Source organism: Poeciliopsis prolifica, unplaced genomic scaffold (genome assembly GCF_027474105.1).
Source record: "Poeciliopsis prolifica strain line A6 unplaced genomic scaffold, Auburn_PproV2 SCAFFOLD027, whole genome shotgun sequence".
Classification (NCBI taxonomy): Eukaryota; Metazoa; Chordata; class Actinopteri; order Cyprinodontiformes; family Poeciliidae; genus Poeciliopsis; species Poeciliopsis prolifica.
Genome location: NW_026562402.1, coordinates 362,186 through 381,530, shown reverse-complemented (window position 1 = coordinate 381,530; position 19,345 = coordinate 362,186). Strand labels below are relative to the sequence as shown.

Sequence of the window (19,345 nt, the reverse complement as noted above, 5' to 3'; positions counted from 1 at the left end):
TTCAGCTTTAGTTCGTAGAAAGAAGGAAACAAGGTGGGGAATAAAGAAAACACAAAAACTTGCGATGCAGCTGTTAGTATCTGTGCAGCAACTATACCTAAGAGTTCTTGGACAGCACCCACAAAGTCTGTCTTTGTGTGCATTTTCACTACTGGAGTGGTGGGCAGTAGAGGAGACACAAAAAGATACAACAGCAGTGGAGACAGTCACAAAAACACCAGAGTGTGCCATAATATGATGCCAGTAACACTTTACTATAACCACAGTGTGAAATTCAATTTAATTCACTATCCTTTTTTTAATGGTTTTCATTATGTTTTTTTTTAAATTATGTTCCAGTTTTCAACAAAATTTTAATTATCTAACTAAGGCGTTAGCTATGATAAAGTGTTACAACATTGTCAATTATTTCACATGTTTTTTTGACCAAAAACAGTGATGTACAGTTCAAGCGCAGCTCTTAAAGTGATCCAAAGAAATAGTGCTGAGGCAAAGCTGGAAGCTGGAGGGATGGGGTCAAAGAGCAGCTTCTTTGTGAATATTTAGGGTGGCCAGGAGCCCCTCTTATGTGAGACTGAAAAACTGTTCAATACCCATCCATCCATCCATCCATCCATCCATCCATCCATCCATCCATCCATCCATCCATCCATCCATCCATCCATCCATCCATCCATCCATCCATCCAACCAACCATCCATCCATCCATCCATCCATCATCTGTTCACCCTTGTCCCTAGTGGGGTCAGGAGTTGCTGGTGCCTATCTCCAGCTGCGCTGTGAGCGAGAGGCAGGTCACCAGCCTGTTGCGGAGCAAGTTTAATTCCTTATCTTACAATTTCAGAAATTGTCCACCTTTCAGAAGCAAAGCAGCAGGCACCACTTACAAATAGGAATGTACTGAGGGGTGTCAGATTATAAAGGACTGCTACATGTTCTGGTTTTTGTTTGGTAATTTTTTTTTTTAAACAAGGTGTTTGGCACCCACTCTTAAAGGGAGATAATGAACTGTATTCACATGTAGACAATGAGATTTTAGCAATATTATTAGATTCCCATGTATGATCAGAGATTTCGGAAACAAACCAACTCTATGTAATAATGTAATTACATAATCTGTAATCACTGAGGAATATTTTGTCTTCAAGTTCTTACTAAATAAAAACTTCACTTACTGGGAAGTTACCATTGGATTAAGAATTTCTTTTTCAAGGGAGAGCATAGCAAAGTAGATTTTTAGTTTAGCTTTAAGTTAAAAATCAAATGCTAACTTCACCGTTGCTAGCAGCTAGTCTATAAATATATTACAATAGGGCTCAAAAATCATTTGTGTCTTGTCTTTTGCTGGTTTTATTTTATCAAGATCAAAAAGTTTGAAGTGGTGGAAACTTCTTCTGTGTTTTGGTAGCAAACTCTTGTGAGCTAGCTAAGAAACTAGCTGACAACAGCCAGAGTTCTTTACTAGTTGACTCTGCCTAACAACAGAAGCATCTGCTTCCTCTCTTCAAAATAAGTCATTAACATGTAGATTCAACAAGGTGCCAAGCGGACAGCAGTAAGAGCTGTGTCCACAGCCCAATAAAAGGAGCTCAGAATTATTTTCAAACTACAGATAAAAATGTATTACCCATGATGTCATTTGTCTGTAACTGACAACTTCAGCAGTAGCAACTGAAGTTATTGCCAAACTGCAAAACACTGTGGCACTATTAGACAAATTTTTCTCAGATTTTCCTTTCCTTGCCTACGGATCCTCCATACACAGTCTCACAGTGAGTTCGTCGGGATCTGGTCACCCTGTGAATATCTCGTAAAGCTGTGAGAGGCCAGACTGAGCTGATCTTTGAGCGAGAGAGCAAATGCAGCAAGACCATTCTTGAAGGAGGCACTTATCGCTCAGCCACAATCAGATCTAACACACACACGCACCCACGCACGCACACGCAAACACACATATACTTTGCACACTCTTCCCCCAAGAAGAGTGCCTCAGCAGCATCTAAGAGCCAAATTGAAGTGAAGCCAAAGGAAGGCGAAAGAGGAAAATAAAAAGGAATCATGTCACATACCTGGGTGAGGTTTCTGCCTGAGAATCTTTCCTGTAAGGAGAAAATAGGAACAAACTATCAGCTGCAGCTTCTCTGCGTTAGTAAATCCAGTAAAACCCAGCATCACTCCATGATGCTAGGGTGGAGTTTCTTTAGAACTACAATTGAAAAAACACAAGAAGAGGACATCAATTATTGGACTAGGAACATTTTATTTCCAGCAGTAACAGCACAACATGTGGATCTGCAAGATTTTTTTTGTTTTCAAATATAAAGAAAAAACAAAATGTGAAATAAATTATGCCAGGAGTACAACATTCATATCTTCTTACAGGATTTTGGTTTGTATTCTTGGAAAAAGTGAATAAGTATATTCGGATGTAGTTAGCCAAAACTATAAAAAAATCAAATAAATAAATGGTTGATGATGACAGAAATTTACATTTGTAAACATGAAATTTGCCAAATATCATAATTAGATTAATTGCCAATCATTCAGCTGCATTTATTTTCTTTCCATAAAAATAAAAAATAATATGCCTATACAGTAGTGAAAATATTGTATCAGTATTACAGTACAAATAATAAAGTAATTATTTTCAAAATGTTCCAGAATAAATGATGTCTCCTATGAAACACATACCAACCAGCAGGGGCAGCAGTAACTGCATGAGTTTTACCAGTTACTCATTCACTGATGGACACACAGGTGAAGTGGTGAAATGCTTAAACACATTCACATACTGGTAGCACTGTTGCCTAGCAACCAGAAGGTTGTGAGTTTGAATCCCAACCTATGTTTACTGCATGGAGTTAGCATACTGTCACTGTTCATGCATTTTTCTCACAGTCCAGAAAAATGGACTGTGAGAAATGACAGGTTAACATATAATATACATAAATTGTATTCCTACCTGAATGACTTTCCCTTCAGATTCCTCAGCAGGTCCAGTTGATTCAGCGGTGGGATGATTCTGGGAACACACAAATAGGATTGTATCATTCTGTCAAGATGGTTTGATAAATTTAAAGTGGCTAAAGCTTGCCTTCAGGGTCCTTTCAAGCGCACATCTAATCTGGCGACCCTTTCACCTCAAATTACGATTTAAGGTGAGAAACAGGACAAGATATTTCCAACACACCTTGAAAGTCATAAATCTGTTGTGTGAAAGTGAAACTTAATGCTTTTTTTCTGAGTCAATGTAGCACTGGACATCAAATTAATTTCTCAAAGTGGCTGCTAGGAGAATTGTTTTTTAAAATGTCTTTCAGACAGATACAGTTAGGGCCAGAAATATTTGGACAGTAACACAATATTTGTGAGTTGGGCTCTGCATGCCACCGCATTGGATTTGAAATGAAACCTCTACAACAGAATTCAAGTGCAGATTGTAACGTTTAATTTAAAGGGTTGAACAAAAATATCTGATAGAAAATGTAGGAATTGTACACATTTGTTTACAAACACTCCACATTTTAGGAGCTCAAAAGTAATTGGACATATAAACATAACCCAAACAAAAAGTTTTTTCTCAATATTTTGTTGCGAATCCTTTGGAGGCAATCACTGCCTTAAGTCTGGAACCCATGGACATCACCAAACGCTGGGTTTCCTCCTTCTTAATGCTTTGCCAGGCCTTTACAGCCGCAGCCTTCAGGTCTTGCTTGTTAGTGGGTCTTTCCGTCTGAAGTCTGGATTTGAGCAAGTGAAATGCATGCTCAATTGGGTTAAGATCTGGTGATTGACTTGGCCATTGCAGAATATTCCACCTTTTTGCTCTCATGAACTCCTGGGTAGCTTTGGCTGTATGATTGGGGTCATTATCCATCTGTACTGTGAAGCGCCGTCCGATCAACTTTGCAGCATTTGGCTGAATCTGGGCTGACAGTATATCCCGGTACACTTCAGAATTCATCCGGCTACTCTTGTCTGCTGTTATGTCATCAATAAACACAAGTGACCCAGTGCCATTGAAAGCCATGCATGCCCATGCCATCACGTTGCCTCCACCATGTTTTACAGAGGATGTGGTGTGCCTTGGATCATGTGCCATTCCCTTTCTTCTCCAAACTTTTTTCTTCCCATCATTCTGGTACAGGTTGATCTTTGTCTCATCTGTCCATAGAATACTTTTCCAGAACTGGGCTGGCGTCTTGAGGTGTTTATGGGCAAATTTAACTCTGGCCTGTCTATTTTTGGAATTGATGAATGGTTTGCATCTACATGTGAACCCTTTGTATTTGCTTTCATGGAGTCTTCTCTTTACTGTTGACTTAGAGACAGATACACCTACTTCTCTGAGAGTGTTCTGGACCTCAGTTGATGTTGTGAACGGGTCCTTCTTCACCATGCAGCGATCATCCACCACTGTTGTCTTCCGTGGACGCCCAGGCCTTTTTGAGTTCCCAAGCTCACCAGTCAATTCCTTTTTCCTCAGAATGTACCAGACTGTTGATTTTGCTACTCCAAGCATGTCTGCTATCTCTCTGATGGATTTTTTCTTTTTTTCAGCCTCAGGATGTTCTGCTTCACCTCAATTGAGAGCTCCTTTGACCGCATGTTGTCTGGTCACAGCAACAGCTTCCAAATGCAAAACCACACACCTGGAAACAACCCCAGACCTTTTAACTACTTACTTGATTACAGGTTAACGAGGGAAAGGCCTTTTGAGTTACTTGCAGCCTTTGGAGTCCATTGTCCAATTACTTTTGGTCCCTTGAAAAAGAGGAGGCTCTGCATTACAGAGCTATGATTCCTAAACCCTTTCTCCGATTTGGATGTGGAAACTCTCATATTGCAGCTGGGAGTGTGCACTTTCAGCCCATATTATATATAAATTGTATTTCTGAACATATTTTTGTCAACAGCTAAAATAACAAAACCTGTGTCACTGTCCAAATATTTCTGGCCCTAACTGTATTTCTGCCAAAGCTCTGTTGGGCGAACAGACAGCCACACCCGATCCCACAGAAAAACTCCGGATGAGAAAAGGATAGTCTGCGTTCTACCATGCTTACAACACCAATAATGGTAGCAGAATGTGATACAGTAAAACAATAGAATTTTCGGAAAACTTGAGTAAGCAAGCTGTGCTTGTAAGCCATCTCTGACCTGTACATGGGAACAGCGACAGTCTGCTCGTAAAAATCCCAAGTGCACAGCAAATCTGTACGGGAGAGGTTAGTGGCATGAAACCTCCAGGCAGCCTGCAGGGAAATAGTTTTACTTTAGTGTAAGCAGAAAACAGAATTTGGTCTGTATATGATGTGATGAAGTTTTTTTTTGACGGATACCTGGATGAGGCCTGCTGCAGGGTTACGCCGCTTCTCAAAGTGTTTCTGTCTGTGCTGCTCCTGAACTTTGAGGGCGAAGCCAGAGCCCAGGATGCCCTAATCAGAAAAAGATTGAGTTTAATCTGAAAGCGAAAGTACGTTACACCCTGAAATAATCACTGAACTGAAATGAGTGAAACTGCAGGTGATTTTCTCTGGGGAGAAAGTCAACCTTCATGAATGCACATCCAGAGAAATGCCGTTGACAGAACTAGATCTACGGTCTTTAATGAAGATATAAAGCAGCAGAGTCACATCAGCAGGAACTCAGCCAATGTTTGGGTTTAAAGCTTTCCCCACAAACTAACACACTTACAGCAGGAAGGGCAAAGAAAGCCACGCCTATCATGCTGAATGCAGCTCCCAGCAAGCGTCCATTCCACGTTTTGGGAACTTTATCACCATAACCGATGGTGGTGAGAGTGATCTGACAGAAAAAAGGAGAAATAAATGATAAAAATACAAAAATGGCTATCTAATTCAGGTGTATTGATCAAGAGATCTCTAAGTGAAACATCATTCACATTTTTTCTGTTTCAAAACATTTCTTTTCACTTCCAATTTCTTTGTTTCAAACTTTTTTCAGTTTCAATTTCTTTTTTCTTTTGAACAAACATTATGGCCCCATATACATCTATAACAACAGCACAGTTATTCTGCCTTACCAGTCCCCACCACAGAGCATCAGCATATGTTTCAAACTCCTCATTGGACTCTTTTTCTACAGAATAGACCAAGAAGGAAGCCAGGATGAGGCACAGGAAACCAATATACCAGGCTGTGATGAGCTCCTGCAGGGGAAAACAGTACAGTGAGTATAAGAAGACATAAAGTAATAAGGTGGCATCAAAACAGGAGGCTACTGTCGACTGGTAAAACAATCAGCACATAATAATATTGGACACAATGATGTGAGCCCAAATCCCTAAGTTGTGTTTCATAAATGTATTTATTTCCCTTGGTCACAAACATCTTGTTTCAACTTGTCGCCTGCCATGAAAACAGCAGCAACGCCTGTAAGTGCAAGCCAACCATCTTGTTGAAAGCACATTAACTACGTTTCCTCTCCACAGCAGAACTTGCGTGTCAGAGTGGGCACAACTGAATGCAGCAGCATTTCGCTATCAGAAAGTAAGAAAAGTTAAAAACTCAAAAGAAGTTCCAGTTACCAAGACAAAAAGATTGTAAATTTAATTCCAGATTTCTTCACCAGATATACATGCTCACACACTAGCTGAGCGTTTTCTAGCTGGAGATCGGAAAACCAAATAGATTTATTATTTCCCAAATACAAGCTGATTAAATTATGTTTATTTCCCTTTTTTTGTGTTTAAAAAGACTAAAAGAACATCATTACAAAACCAAATCTGCTGTTTGAAAATGATGAGATAATTTAACAGAAAAAACAATGTGAGCAAAAACAATTCACTAGTGAAGTATTTATAATTCTCAGTAAAATAATATAGTGAACTGCCGCCACCATTTCACAGTTCTGTATTTGGAAATTCACCAACAAGTTTCTGTAAAACATGACTCCAAGTTGTTTGGAGAAAACTTACATATTCATAGTTGTTATTGCAAAGTTTAAGAAAATACAGTTTAGGAAAGTGAAGATAAACATCAGAGGAAAGCCGTTGTGGTAGATGTAGCAATACCAAGTGATTGCAACATCAGGAAAAAGGAGCACGAGAAACTGGAGAAATACCAGGGCCTCAGGAACTGGAGAGGGCCTGGAAGGTGAAGACCACAGTGGTGCCTGTGGTCATCCGGGCCCTCGGGGCAGTAACCCCCAAACTGGAGCAGTGGCTACAACAGATCCCAGGAACAACATCAGACATCTCAGTCCAGAAATGTGCAGTCCTAGGCACAAGATACTGCAGGACCCTCAAGCTCCCAGGCCTCTGGTAGAGGACCCAAGCTCAGAGGATAAGAACCACCCGCGGTGGGTGAGAAGGGAATTTTTATATATATATATATATATATATATATATATATATATATATATATATATATATATATATATATATATATATATATATAAATATATATATATAAATATATATATATATTTATATTTTAAACTGTCACCATGTTGTGACAGTTTGTTACTCTGTAAAATAAAAAAAAAGAAGAAAATAAAATCAAGCTCCTCAGCCTTCTCCCAGTGCAAACTGACAAACAACCAATCGGAGCCAGGAGGCGGGTCTTGGCGCTGTTAATCATAATCTCATGTGGCTGCTCATCTCCCCTTCCCTGAGCCTCTTGCTCTCTGCTAGGCTGCATCAATCATAGTCTGTTGTGAATGCTGATGGTATATATCATAGCCAGTGATATCAGTGGGTAAAGAGTTGTTTCTCCACTTTTAGGACATTGAGCAGCAAGTGCATGAGGATGAGTGGCAGCATGGACCTGATTGGTTATTTTTTGTGCATTTCTAAAGATTACAATGGCAACTCATGGAGGAGGTAGAGGAGATCGATGTTTTCACAGATTATTTGTCTCATAACAAACTGTCAGGACATGGTGACAGTTTTAACAAATATGTAAAAAAAAAAACATTTTATAAAGTTACGTACTGCAGCTTTAACGCCAAGCTCACCTTGCTATGGGCATAAACAACAGATCCGAGGAGCTTCCAGGTGCCTCCACGGCGGTCCATCCGAAGCATACGCAGGATCTGCAGGAATCTCAAACTCCTGATGGCTGAGGTGGCAAAGACATTCCCCTGAGATCCAGCTGCCAGCACCGACACAGAGGCGATCAGCACCATTATGTCTGAGGAGACAACCACAAGATGATATCTGATATAATTAATCCTGTTCTATAAAACAACATTTAACATATTATATGTATATAATATGTAATATATATATATTTTGTATATATATATATATATATATATATATATATATATATATATATATATATATATATATCAGGAACATTCACAATCCTTGAAGAATGTTGTGATCATTCTTCAAGGATTAATTGCGAGGAACATTGAAATAAAAATCCAAAAAGTCTGAGTTAAAATAATTGGCAAAACAAACTCGTTTCCTCACCTATGACACAGAAAGGCTTTCTGGCAAACTTTAACCTCCCCCTCCATCCTCTGTAGCGACAGCAACATCCAGCGGCCCATATCCGCACAATGTACTCAACTCCAAAAACCACAATGGTCACAATCTCCTACAAAGCAAATGAAAACCAGGAAGTCTGTGATTTGAATTTGAAGATGACAAGAAAAATGAGCTTGTCTACCAGACTGCTTAGAGTTTAATGCTGAATCAGTTCTTAAATAATTATCAAAAGATTCGGAACAGTCTGAGTTTATTTGCAATTTCTTAAGAAGTGTTAAAGAAGACTGTGGGAGGGAGCAGCTCTTTACAGTATTTACAACAGTTAGACTTTGAAAGTTTCTGTGGCTAAGAGTCAAAACATAAAGCGGCACATACCAAGATGTACAAAGCGTTTTCTGAGTTGTCTTTATATTCTTTGATGGTGGCAAACACTGACAGGATAAGGCAGGAGAAGACCAAAAAGAAGCTGAAAAAGGTGACAGAGAGAGACTTAGTGTAATTAGTTAGTTAAATGACAGGAATCACAGTTTGCTTCAACAAGGCGGATCAAACGATTTTCTACAAAACCTCACCAGAAACTCAGCAGATTAGAATGTACAAGAAAATATTCACAATTTTTGTCAAACATTCTACCAAGAGATACAACACAAATTTCTAGAAGAAATTCCAGCATCAAAAACTTCATTGTTTTCAATGAATGGTTTTTATTTTATAAATTAAACTCCAGGAGAGGCTTGATGATCATGTTTGAAAGCTTTGTTGAGAATCCAGTAGGTCAGTGGTGCAGAATGAGAAACAGCTGGTGCTTTTGATTTCTGTAGTTAGCATAGCTCCAAAAGTAGTGTTTTCCTCGTAAGGCTCTGTTACTGAATTGTTGTGCCATTAGTGTGGAAGTTTCTTTTTGACTTACATTTTCTGATATGAATCCTTTAGCTTTGTTCTCTGACTCCGCAAACACTCCACTGATCAAATCAATTTAAAATGTTGCCTGACAGCCTGATAGTTTTTGAGATGGTATCATATTCATGTTAACAATTCTAATTGCAACAATGAAGTTAGATATGCTGTTATTATTAGTCTGTAGGTAAGGAGTTAATAAACCTCTAAGATTTTGGTGATAATGAAGGTTCCTATTGTTGCTCATTAAAACAATAAGCCTAAAATAGGCACCATGCATCTTCTGTAACATTAAAGGCAGAATACACAAACATATAAAGGCACATTTAATTTATGAAACTTTATCCAGTCCATTTTAAGCTTTTCTTTCAACTTCAACTGTTTTCTCACTTTTTTCAGTGCATTCCATGACATCATATCAATCAGGTTGAACTTAAAAAATACAAAATGAATAAATATTTCCCTACATTAGATGAACAGAATCTGAAATAAATGAAACAGGGGAAAGCTTCAGCAAAGACATAAAACCAGACCTGTGAGGTGAAATCATCTGATTATCTACTGTTTACAAAGCTTTTACTTCCTTGTTTTTGTTTTAAATAAATAAATTAATAATAATAATAATAATAATAATAATAATAATAATAATAATATAATAATAATAATAATAATAATAATAATAATAATAATAATAATAATAAAGTATACTATAGTATGTATGTCTGTCAAACTGTGTCATTCAAGGTCAGTTAAAGAAATAGGCACAGTCACCTTGGCAATAAAAGGAATATGCTTTGTGGTGTTAAATTTGCTGCTGTGTATTCTCTGAATCCCTTGAGTTGTCTGCTGACGTCTTGCAGTCTGGAAACAAAACCTTCCATTTCCAATACTCAGACTTGTCACCTAAACACAAACACTGCTTTGTAGAGTGATATAACTGCTGTGAGACTGCTGCCTTGCACTGCGTGATACTGTAAATATATATGATACTCATTATCTGAGTATCTATGATGTCACCAGGCAGACATTTCACAAAGTCAGCAGAAAAATCAACATTCAGTTCATGAAACACATAAATTGCAACTGGTCACAGGAAGTAAGGCATTAGATGCTGCTGGCTGAAGACGTTGCTGGCTGAAGACGCTGCTGGCTGCAGGATGAAAATCGTTCCTACCTCGATTTGCCAAGTTCATCAGTAGCTGCTAAAGAGGAAGCCTGCGGATAGCAGAGAGGGACATAATCTGCCTCCAGCTTCTCCACACACCCCAACTATCCATCAGGCTACCGTCAGCTGAGCACGGCTCCAAAAGATTGGAGTCATCATTAAGTGGAAAGCAGAGTCAAATCAAAGTCCTGAAAAACAATTTTATGTGAATTAGAAAGATAATTCTTTCATAAATCCCTGTTGGGTTTGTAGCTTCCGCTAGCTCTGCTTCACATAGGACCAGGAAAAAAAGTTAGCCTGGTTTTTACCATATGAATAGCTTTTAATGTGGTAAGGTTTATACACTTTATGTTTTTGCATTACTTAAGTTACTTATATATTTAGCTTCGATTTCATCTTCATATGTGAGTGTTAGCATTATCACAGGATGCAAGCTCAGCTGGAGGATTTTGCATTTCAGATTCATGATAACTTGAGCAGGCAATATTAAAATAATGTATCTTGATTAATCAATTTTGTTTCTAAAACATGTCATTTAAGAACGCCTTTTTGGAAATGTGTCATCAGTATAGTAAGAACAATATAGTAAAAGTTTTTATCAGTTTAGAAATTTTTTTATAGTTTCTGAATTGGTGAAGCGTGCTGAAGAAGATGAGGTGGTGTTGAAAATGGATTGATTAATAAAAATCTCATTAATATGAATGTCATTACGAGTTCAGTTTTGCTTAAGAAATAGTAAATCCTAACCCAACATTTCACATCATGTTTCAAACAAAAATTAACTTAAACATAAAAACACCTCATTCCTAAGTCCAGCAAAAAATGCTGCAATGAGTACGAATGTCCACTTGTCCAGACCTCAGGAATGTGATGGTAGACTGGTCAGGGTGAATAGTTGTTGTTGCTGAACAATTTGCTTTTCCTTCTGGGCTGCACACAAAAAAACATAGATCTGTGGTTCTGAGCACAATGACACCAAACGGCCTTATCAATAAATAGGTGATTTGGTGATAAGGCCGGGTTTGTCCTGCTGGACAAATCCAGCGTTTATCCTGCAACAAACCCAGCAGGACTACATGGAGACGGTCTCCACTGACCACACACAGAAACAGGCAGCAGTAGCGTGTGGTCAATTCATGACTCTCTGAGGGATTATTTCTGCATAAATAACACAGCAGTGATAACACAGAAATGATTAAATAAAACCAGCCACTGACAGGATTTATTTTCCTTTAACAGAAAAAAAAAAACATTTTAAAGCCTGGGCAGAAATCCCATGGGGGTCAGGCAGCTTCGTGCCCCCCCCCCCTCCTCAATCTTAGAAAAGTCTAGAATTGCCCCCCTACCTCCCTCAAAAAAAAAAAAAAAAAAAAAACATAAGGATATATCAGTTTTAATCCTCAACTTTTGCACTGTGAAAATGCTAATTTTTTAGAATGTTTAAATAAAATGACTAGATAATATAATAATCATTATTTTTATTAAGGTCAGCAAAGCAATAGCACTTCATCCCAGTCAGGGCTAGAGCTCCTCACAGCCGACCTCTGTCCTGTGAAACAGACACTTAGTCAAATCCTCGGTCTTTGGCAGCCAACATCTGTCACATGTTGGTCCTCGGCTATATTTCTTTCCTCAGTTCTTCTTTAGATCGCCAGCTCAGCAAAACATAGAACTGGATCATCTGCCGCCCAGATTGACCAAACACTGCTGCCACTGATTGATGAAAACTGCAGTCTCAGTTTGCCTCCTCCTTACCGTCTGTTTCCATAATGTTCTTCCGTTGAGCTCTGATAAAGACCTAAGATAAATTGGTTTTGCTGAAGCTTCTCTCCCGCTCAGCAATCAGAAAGACTATCTGAGCAGGAAACTGAACTGGAGAAATTTCAGATGCAAATATAGCCTTCAGATTTTTATAAATGGAATTTTTTTCAGTAAAAAAAGAAAATGTTAAGGACAAGACTTAGATTCAGATTAAACTTTCTGACAGTGGATCAGTTTGTTTTCTCTTAAATTGGTTCTAATGTAGGGAAAATATGCAGTAAAAGACATTTCCAGAGGAAAATCTAAGGAGAATTAGAATCCAGATTCTACTAAACTATAACTTTATGAACTTTAATGCATCAGCTTTAACAGCAATGACCTCTAACGTCTAACACAACTCACGACTTTCTTTATAAATAAATTCAGACATTATCAGTAAATAAATCTTAACAGAGCGAACAGTCATGGAGTTCAAAACAAACCAGCCAAGACAGAATCAGAGAGATGGCTGAAAATGTGTAAACGCACAACACGCACACACATGCACGCACACGCACGTGCGCGCGCACACACACACACACACACGTATGAACGCATGTACACACGTTCACACACGCACACCCGAACACACACATGCACACCCAAACACACACACGCACACACAAACACACACATGCACACACCGACACATGTGCGCACACAGTACTGGGTGACTTTTGAAATATTAAAGGTTTTCTGCTCCAGTAGCAGTTAGCAGCTTTTTAACAGCTGCTTTGCTCTCTCACAGACCTGAAACGACCAGTGTTGTTCTTTGTTGGAATGTTATTGTTTCTAATGGGTTTCAGGTGATTAAAATTTGATCTTACTGGTAAATGTAACTGAACAAAGTGAAGCTCCACACAGAAAACATTAAATCTCAAACTTATTGCAAAGCATTTGTGCAGCAAACCACAACTTTGTGAATTTGTTTTATGAATTATTCATATCCCTCACGCTTCATTTAATCTTCCGACTCGTTGCTTCAGCCCTGATGATTTATAAAGCTATCATGTGGAGACCTCAGTCACGTCTTTTCCAGCCTTCTTCTTTGTTTCCCCTCTGATGTAAAAGATAAAGCTTTAGCCAAACTAAATACAGCTTTGGAAGGCATCTGTTTTCTTATTTTAAAGTCTGTGACGTCCCAGTATGTGGAGCATTGCTTTTGTACAAACTCCATTCTTGTTGCTTTATGTGTCTAAAGCTTTTTTTTCTTTATTTGTTGTGTTTTGTTTTCTTTTCTGAGAGCTAGCCTCTTTTTCCTGCCAGGATGTAACACTGACTTTTCAAGCAGCAGCAGCAAATATCAGGTTTTGTTTGATAAGCAGAGCTGTAGCACTCATGTTGTCAGCTTATGTACAAACTAATGGTAGCACTGCAGCATAGCTAGCTGCCATGGGAAGTTAGAACAGGAGTTCTTTAAGAGTAATCTTACACCATCTGGAAAAAAGTGGAATTTGTTTTTATTGATTTCCACAGTAGAAACTGAAAAATACTTGTGTTTCCTGAGATATCTAGAGACTTTCCCCTTCTGAAATTTACAAATTTGTTCCTAGAATTCAGTTGCTTGGGCAGCTCTGAAACTGAAATCAAATGTAGTTTTTAAACAACAGTTTAACAAAAGTTTTTCAAATTTATGTTGTATTTAATTTTTTTGTAAATTAGTTAATCTTAGAATGCTTTTATAGTGTCACATAATCTTAAACAGAACTGATGTATTTTAGATCAAACGCTAAAAAAAAGCACTGAAAAAGCTTTTTCTAACCTGAAACCAAACTTCTTCAACATAAACAGGATACAATCTCAAATCTCCAGAATGTTCTAAAAGCTGTTGGAAAAATGTGTAAATCTTGGTCTGAGAAAAAACAAAACAACAACAACAAAAAAACATTTTAAAACCTAACTGCTTCAAGAGTCATAGATAAATTATGTGTTTGTGTTTTTTGGTTATGCAGGAACCATTTTCGAAGATATTTCCCATTCCTGCCTCCTGCTGGTGATGATGTGTATTACACAGAGGCGTCCTCAATGTCAGAATCAGAATCAGGTTTTATTATCATACAGAAGCTCAATGAAGTTCATTTCAGTAGCCCGTCCAAAGGCAAGACAAATAAACACCATACCTCATGGGCAGACGTCTTTCCCTTTAAACTTTGACTGCCATCCATCCATCCATCCATCCATCCATCCATCCATCCATCCATCCATCCATCCATCCATCCATCCATCCATCCATCCATCCATCCATCCATCCATCCATCCATCCATCCATCCATCCATCCATCCATCCATCCATCCATCCATCCATCCATCCATCCATCCATCCATTTTCTTCCGCTAATCCGGGGTCAGGCTGCAGGGATAGCAGGCCCAGACTTCCTTCTCCCCAGCCAGAGCAAAAAACTAAATGTGAGCAAATAAATTAGAAGTTTGGTTGTATAGAACATGTTTGCACACCGGAGTAGAGAATCCATGAAATCTTTGGTGTTATAGTTGATTCCAAAGCTGTGGGTCTGGATCCCAGTCAGGGCTGTCAGACACCACATGGGGAGTTATGAAATCATCTGTGTTGCTGTGTGTATGTGTGTGTGTGTGTGTGTGTGTGTGTGTGTGTGGTGTGTGTGTGTGTGTGGTGTGTGTGTGTGTGTGTGTGTGTGTGTGTGTGTGTGTGTGTGTGTGTGTGGTGTGTGTGTGTGTGTGTGTGTGTGTGTGTGTGTGTGTGATGATGTATTTTATGAATAAATTTTGTTATTGGCCACATAAAGTCATGCATGTTTGTGAATCTGAAGAAAATAAACTATAGTTGTTTTTTGGAGAAAATAAGAAAGAGAGAACAGATATGATACCGCATCATGAGAACAGATTAAGACAAGAGACAATAAAGCAACACAATATACAAATAAATCTCACAGCTCTGTTTCAGTCACCTGAAAGTGGAGTTTTAGTTTCTGTCTTTCCCAGATAATAATAAAAAAAAATGTTCAGAGTTTGGCTGAATTGCATTTCAGTGTGTGTAAATCTGGGAGATGGCACTGTGATGGCAGCAGGGCAGGAGCACAAATTAAGAGCTGAAAATTTTTTGTATTTTTTAGCTCTTAATTTGCAAAAAAAAAAAGACTTTATAAATGAATTAAAAGTACACTGAGTGCTGAAGATCTGAGATGCAAAATATGAGGAGGTGTGGAAACTTTTTCAAGGTTCTACATGTAGATATTAGGTGTCTATAAATTAAAGAGAGTTAAAACATATTTATTTTTAATTATGAAAACATTAGGGGAACCTTGTGTTATAATTCTTCTGATTATTTGAACAGATTTAATCTTAAATTATTGTGCTACATCTTCAGCAAAACATCAATCTGTTGTTTATGTGCTCATTTTGTTTCAGAAAATAAAATAGCAAAAGAAATGTATTTACATAGAAAAAACAGATCACAGATCTTAAAGGCTTTTAATAAGTATGACATTATTTCACTTGCAGAGAACATTTTTATGTACTTGTAAACTTTGAACTTAAGGTTTATTAAACCCTGACAGTGACGCATGAAACGCTTCAGTGCCAATTTTACTGGATCTCAGTTCTGAACTGAATGAATGTGATGCTGAACATAACATAAAATTCATTGTGAGGTTTTACTGTAAATATGTTAATTTCACTTGACAGAGTGTTTGTTTCACTTGCCATTTAGAAATCAAGGAATCAAACATCATGGATTTAATGTGAGGTTCCTCATGGCTCTCTTCTCCAATCAGGCTCTAATTACATCATTATTACGTCATCACTGATGAAGCACAACTTTCTGCTGCTTTTTCATCATCTTTTTCATTAAGCTTCCTTCAGTTTAATCTAGGAAAGGCCAAACCTTTTTTTTATCGAAGAACCAAGAACTCAGCTTGATTTAATGATGCAGAACCAAAATGCCAGAAAACCAGATGCCGCTAATCAAACCTAAACCTTAGCAGCTTCTTAAACTCTATGAGTATGTCTGCCAAATACAAACTTGCAAAAATCTGACAGAAGAAAAAGTATGTGGATTATTTCACTTTCAGCAGGTGAGATTACTGTGCAATGATTCCGTCAAAATCTATCAACCAGTTGCAGCTTTAATCTGTGGTCTCAACCTGGAAATAAGACAACAGTATGTAGAAACTCTTCTGACTCTGCATGTCATAGTACAAATTTTAAATCATATTACTGGTTTCTTTTTTCTTCTTCTAATATTTAGTCACCTCAGGTATTTGGGATCTGGTAGCTAATAAATATTCTCAGCAGCAGATCTAAACTATGAGAAGAAAGATTTAGTTTCTTTGCTCCTTGGACCTAGATCCAACCTGGGAGCCTAAAATGCGCAGTTTGCTGTGTAATGTTTATTTTTCACAACCGTTTGCTTAATCAGTTATTTTCTTTGTTCAAAAATAACATTTCATTGATTTTTTACCTGCAGTGCAAAAGAACCCATTTTGTTAATTTGTTTCTTTTACTGTAATGCCCTATGTTTAGAAGCCACTAATATTGGATTGAGGTTAAATAGATAGATAAATAAATAAATAAATAAATAAATAAATAAATAAATAAATAAATAACCCTGTCTTCTTCATGATCAGAACAAATCATAAATAGGAAATAAGAACCCAGACCACCATTATTCTGAGACACAAAGACAAAAACTAAAGTTCTTGTATCCGTTTAAAGCCCATAAAGCTTCAGTTTGACTGCAGAAAGCGACAGCTGGATAAGTGTGGAGTCATGCCGGAGCAGAGCCTCTGCGATGTTCGAACAAAAGTACCGAGACGGCCCGGAGCTGTCCGCACAGAGCGGTGCTGAAAGCTGCCGCATCATGACAACACTTGTTAGAATCAGCAGGAAGGAGCAGAACTGGAGGCTGAAACAGCGAACAGACAGTCAGACTGACTGACTGACTGACTGCAGGTGATCAGACCACAGCAGAGGCTGGAGTTAACCTGATATGCGCCATAGACTCCCCAAACTCCACCAAGCATCCCCCACCCCGAATCAGTCAGAAAGGCCACGATAACAAAAATCATTTTAAAAAGCCAAGTAAAACTGGTACAGCACTTACACGTAAGCGTGGTAGACAAACGCCCATCCCCGCGGTCTCTCCAGCGCGTTGTAGAGGAAACTCTGTAGTTTCCGGTAGCTGGCATTTTTCTTCGACGGTCTGGGTCTCCCGCAGGAGATGCTGGATCTGGGTCTGCAGAGGATGCCACCCCGCTTGGTGCTCTCCGAGCCCGCAATGAGCAGCGCCCCATCCCTGGTGGATTCCGGAGCGCCGGGGTCCAAGCCGACGAAGCCTACTTTTTGCTTTTTCTCTCCGGCTTCAACTGGGTAAACCCCGCCGTTGAGGGATTTCTGCACCATCCTAAAGTCGAGACGACTCTGAGGAGGAGTTGTCGGTGTCCTTGCCATGGGGATGCATCACTGGCTGAGGGGTGTGTGCTGCTACTGCTGCTTGCTGCTGCTGCTAGATGCGGTCCGTGTCGGTCCCTGCAGAAACCCAATGTGTGTCCTGTCTACTTCTCTTCCCTTTCGGCAGCCGAACGGGCACAGTAGGAGACTTGCACATGAAGTGATAATTATAGAAGTAATGGCTTTAATGACTAAGACGTGCATTAGGATGTAAATTCAAACCCAACATGCAAATCAGACTTTCTGTTCTGGTTGCTGATGCAGAAAGTTGTCAACAAAACAAACAAACAAAAAACATGAAGAAAATAACGGGTGTCAGTCTACTTTAGTGAAAAGTGGTCTTAAAAACACAGCCTGATGTAACCCCGGCTTCTCTCCACTCAACTTCAGCCCAGGAGAGCCGCTACAATGAAAGCTTTCATTGGATGATGCACAGCTATGCAATATTTATATGTGCCTTTCTACACTATGAGAAATGGATGCCAGAAGTCATAAGTCAGGATGAATTAGGACTGGATTTCACTTGAAACAATAATGTCTTCAAACATTGTCACCCAAAATGTATTTTATCAGCTTTACTGGGATTCTGTGCATGTGCCCTGTTCATAATGACGTTATTAAGGCTCACATATAGTTCACTGGTGTGCTGTCTAATTATGCAATCTTTGTAAATGAAACCAAACATTATCGCACTGCTGTAAATAATTTTCGTATTACGGAGGTTCCAGTATAGGTAAAGATAGAAAATGATGCAAATAGAAAATCCAACCTCCTTTGGGGGTTTGGATCTGTACAGACCCTGGACGTGTGAAGACACATATTTAGTGTCTTTACACAATACTAAATATGTAAAGAAACATATTTAACATGTTTTTTCCCCTCATTTTTAATATCTCTTAAATAATTATTTCTTTCCCATTAATGCTGCCTCATACCTTCTGATTTTACTTGGCTGTGTTATGCTAGCTTGAGGTGCAAAGCAGCTTGGAGAATTTCACTTGTCAATTAGAAAGATGAGCATGGAAAATAACATTTAATTTTTGTTTTTGTTTTAGCTAGCTAATATTTCTAGTTGTTCCATTTCCACTGCAGAAACCAGAACCAATGGTTCCTGCTATGTTAGCCTTAACGACCTCAAGTCACAAAACAATGAAGTGACTGAAATGTTTGGCTGGCAGAAATGTTCCACAAGAAAAATAGACTAACGACATAGGTTGTGAAATAACCTGCCACCACCAAATGTGATTAACATATTTAAGCACAGTTTACCTTTTACAATGGAGATTTCAAGGCATTAGCTTTAGTTGTGTAAATTTAAGATTTTTTTAAGTACATGCTGGCACCCTGTGATGAGATTAATCTATTTTTTAGTAATGTGAAAATGGAGGCAAATGGATGCTGTGTATGGGAATTAGAGTAAAGGAAGATGATCACAAATGAATGACACGCTTTTCAGATTTTGTAAATAAATAAATACATACATAAATAAACAACAACAACTGAAAAGCATATCAGTTTTTTTTTTCCTCTTTGTAATATGTGCTACTTTGTGTTGGTCTACAACATGAAATCCCAATCAGACCCATTGAATCTGTGGT

The 19,345-nt window shown here is 38.4% G+C and overlaps 1 protein-coding gene across 3 annotated transcripts in view; it reads right to left on the bottom strand.

Moving 5' to 3' along the window:
- LOC129371854 (potassium voltage-gated channel subfamily KQT member 2-like) overlaps positions 1 to 17,822 on the bottom strand; it is a 35,603-nt gene extending 17,781 nt beyond the window's left edge. For 2 of the 3 annotated variants that reach the window (XM_055048696.1, XM_055048698.1), the window contains exons 1-11: positions 17,401 to 17,822; positions 8,837 to 8,927; positions 8,444 to 8,570; positions 7,981 to 8,156; positions 6,047 to 6,172; positions 5,698 to 5,808; positions 5,343 to 5,438; positions 5,161 to 5,255; positions 2,963 to 3,022; positions 2,070 to 2,099; positions 98 to 151 (exon numbers count right to left, since the gene is read on the bottom strand). In XM_055048696.1, coding sequence (XP_054904671.1) covers positions 98 to 151; positions 2,070 to 2,099; positions 2,963 to 3,022; positions 5,161 to 5,255; positions 5,343 to 5,438; positions 5,698 to 5,808; positions 6,047 to 6,172; positions 7,981 to 8,156; positions 8,444 to 8,570; positions 8,837 to 8,927; positions 17,401 to 17,747 — 1,313 coding nt within the window. In that variant the 5' untranslated portion in view covers positions 17,748 to 17,822. The remainder of the gene's footprint in view (positions 1 to 97; positions 152 to 2,069; positions 2,100 to 2,962; positions 3,023 to 5,160; positions 5,256 to 5,342; positions 5,439 to 5,697; positions 5,809 to 6,046; positions 6,173 to 7,980; positions 8,157 to 8,443; positions 8,571 to 8,836; positions 8,928 to 17,400) is intronic. The other variant, XM_055048697.1, reaches the window with a different exon arrangement.
- Positions 17,823 to 19,345: the final 1,523 nt, after the last annotated feature.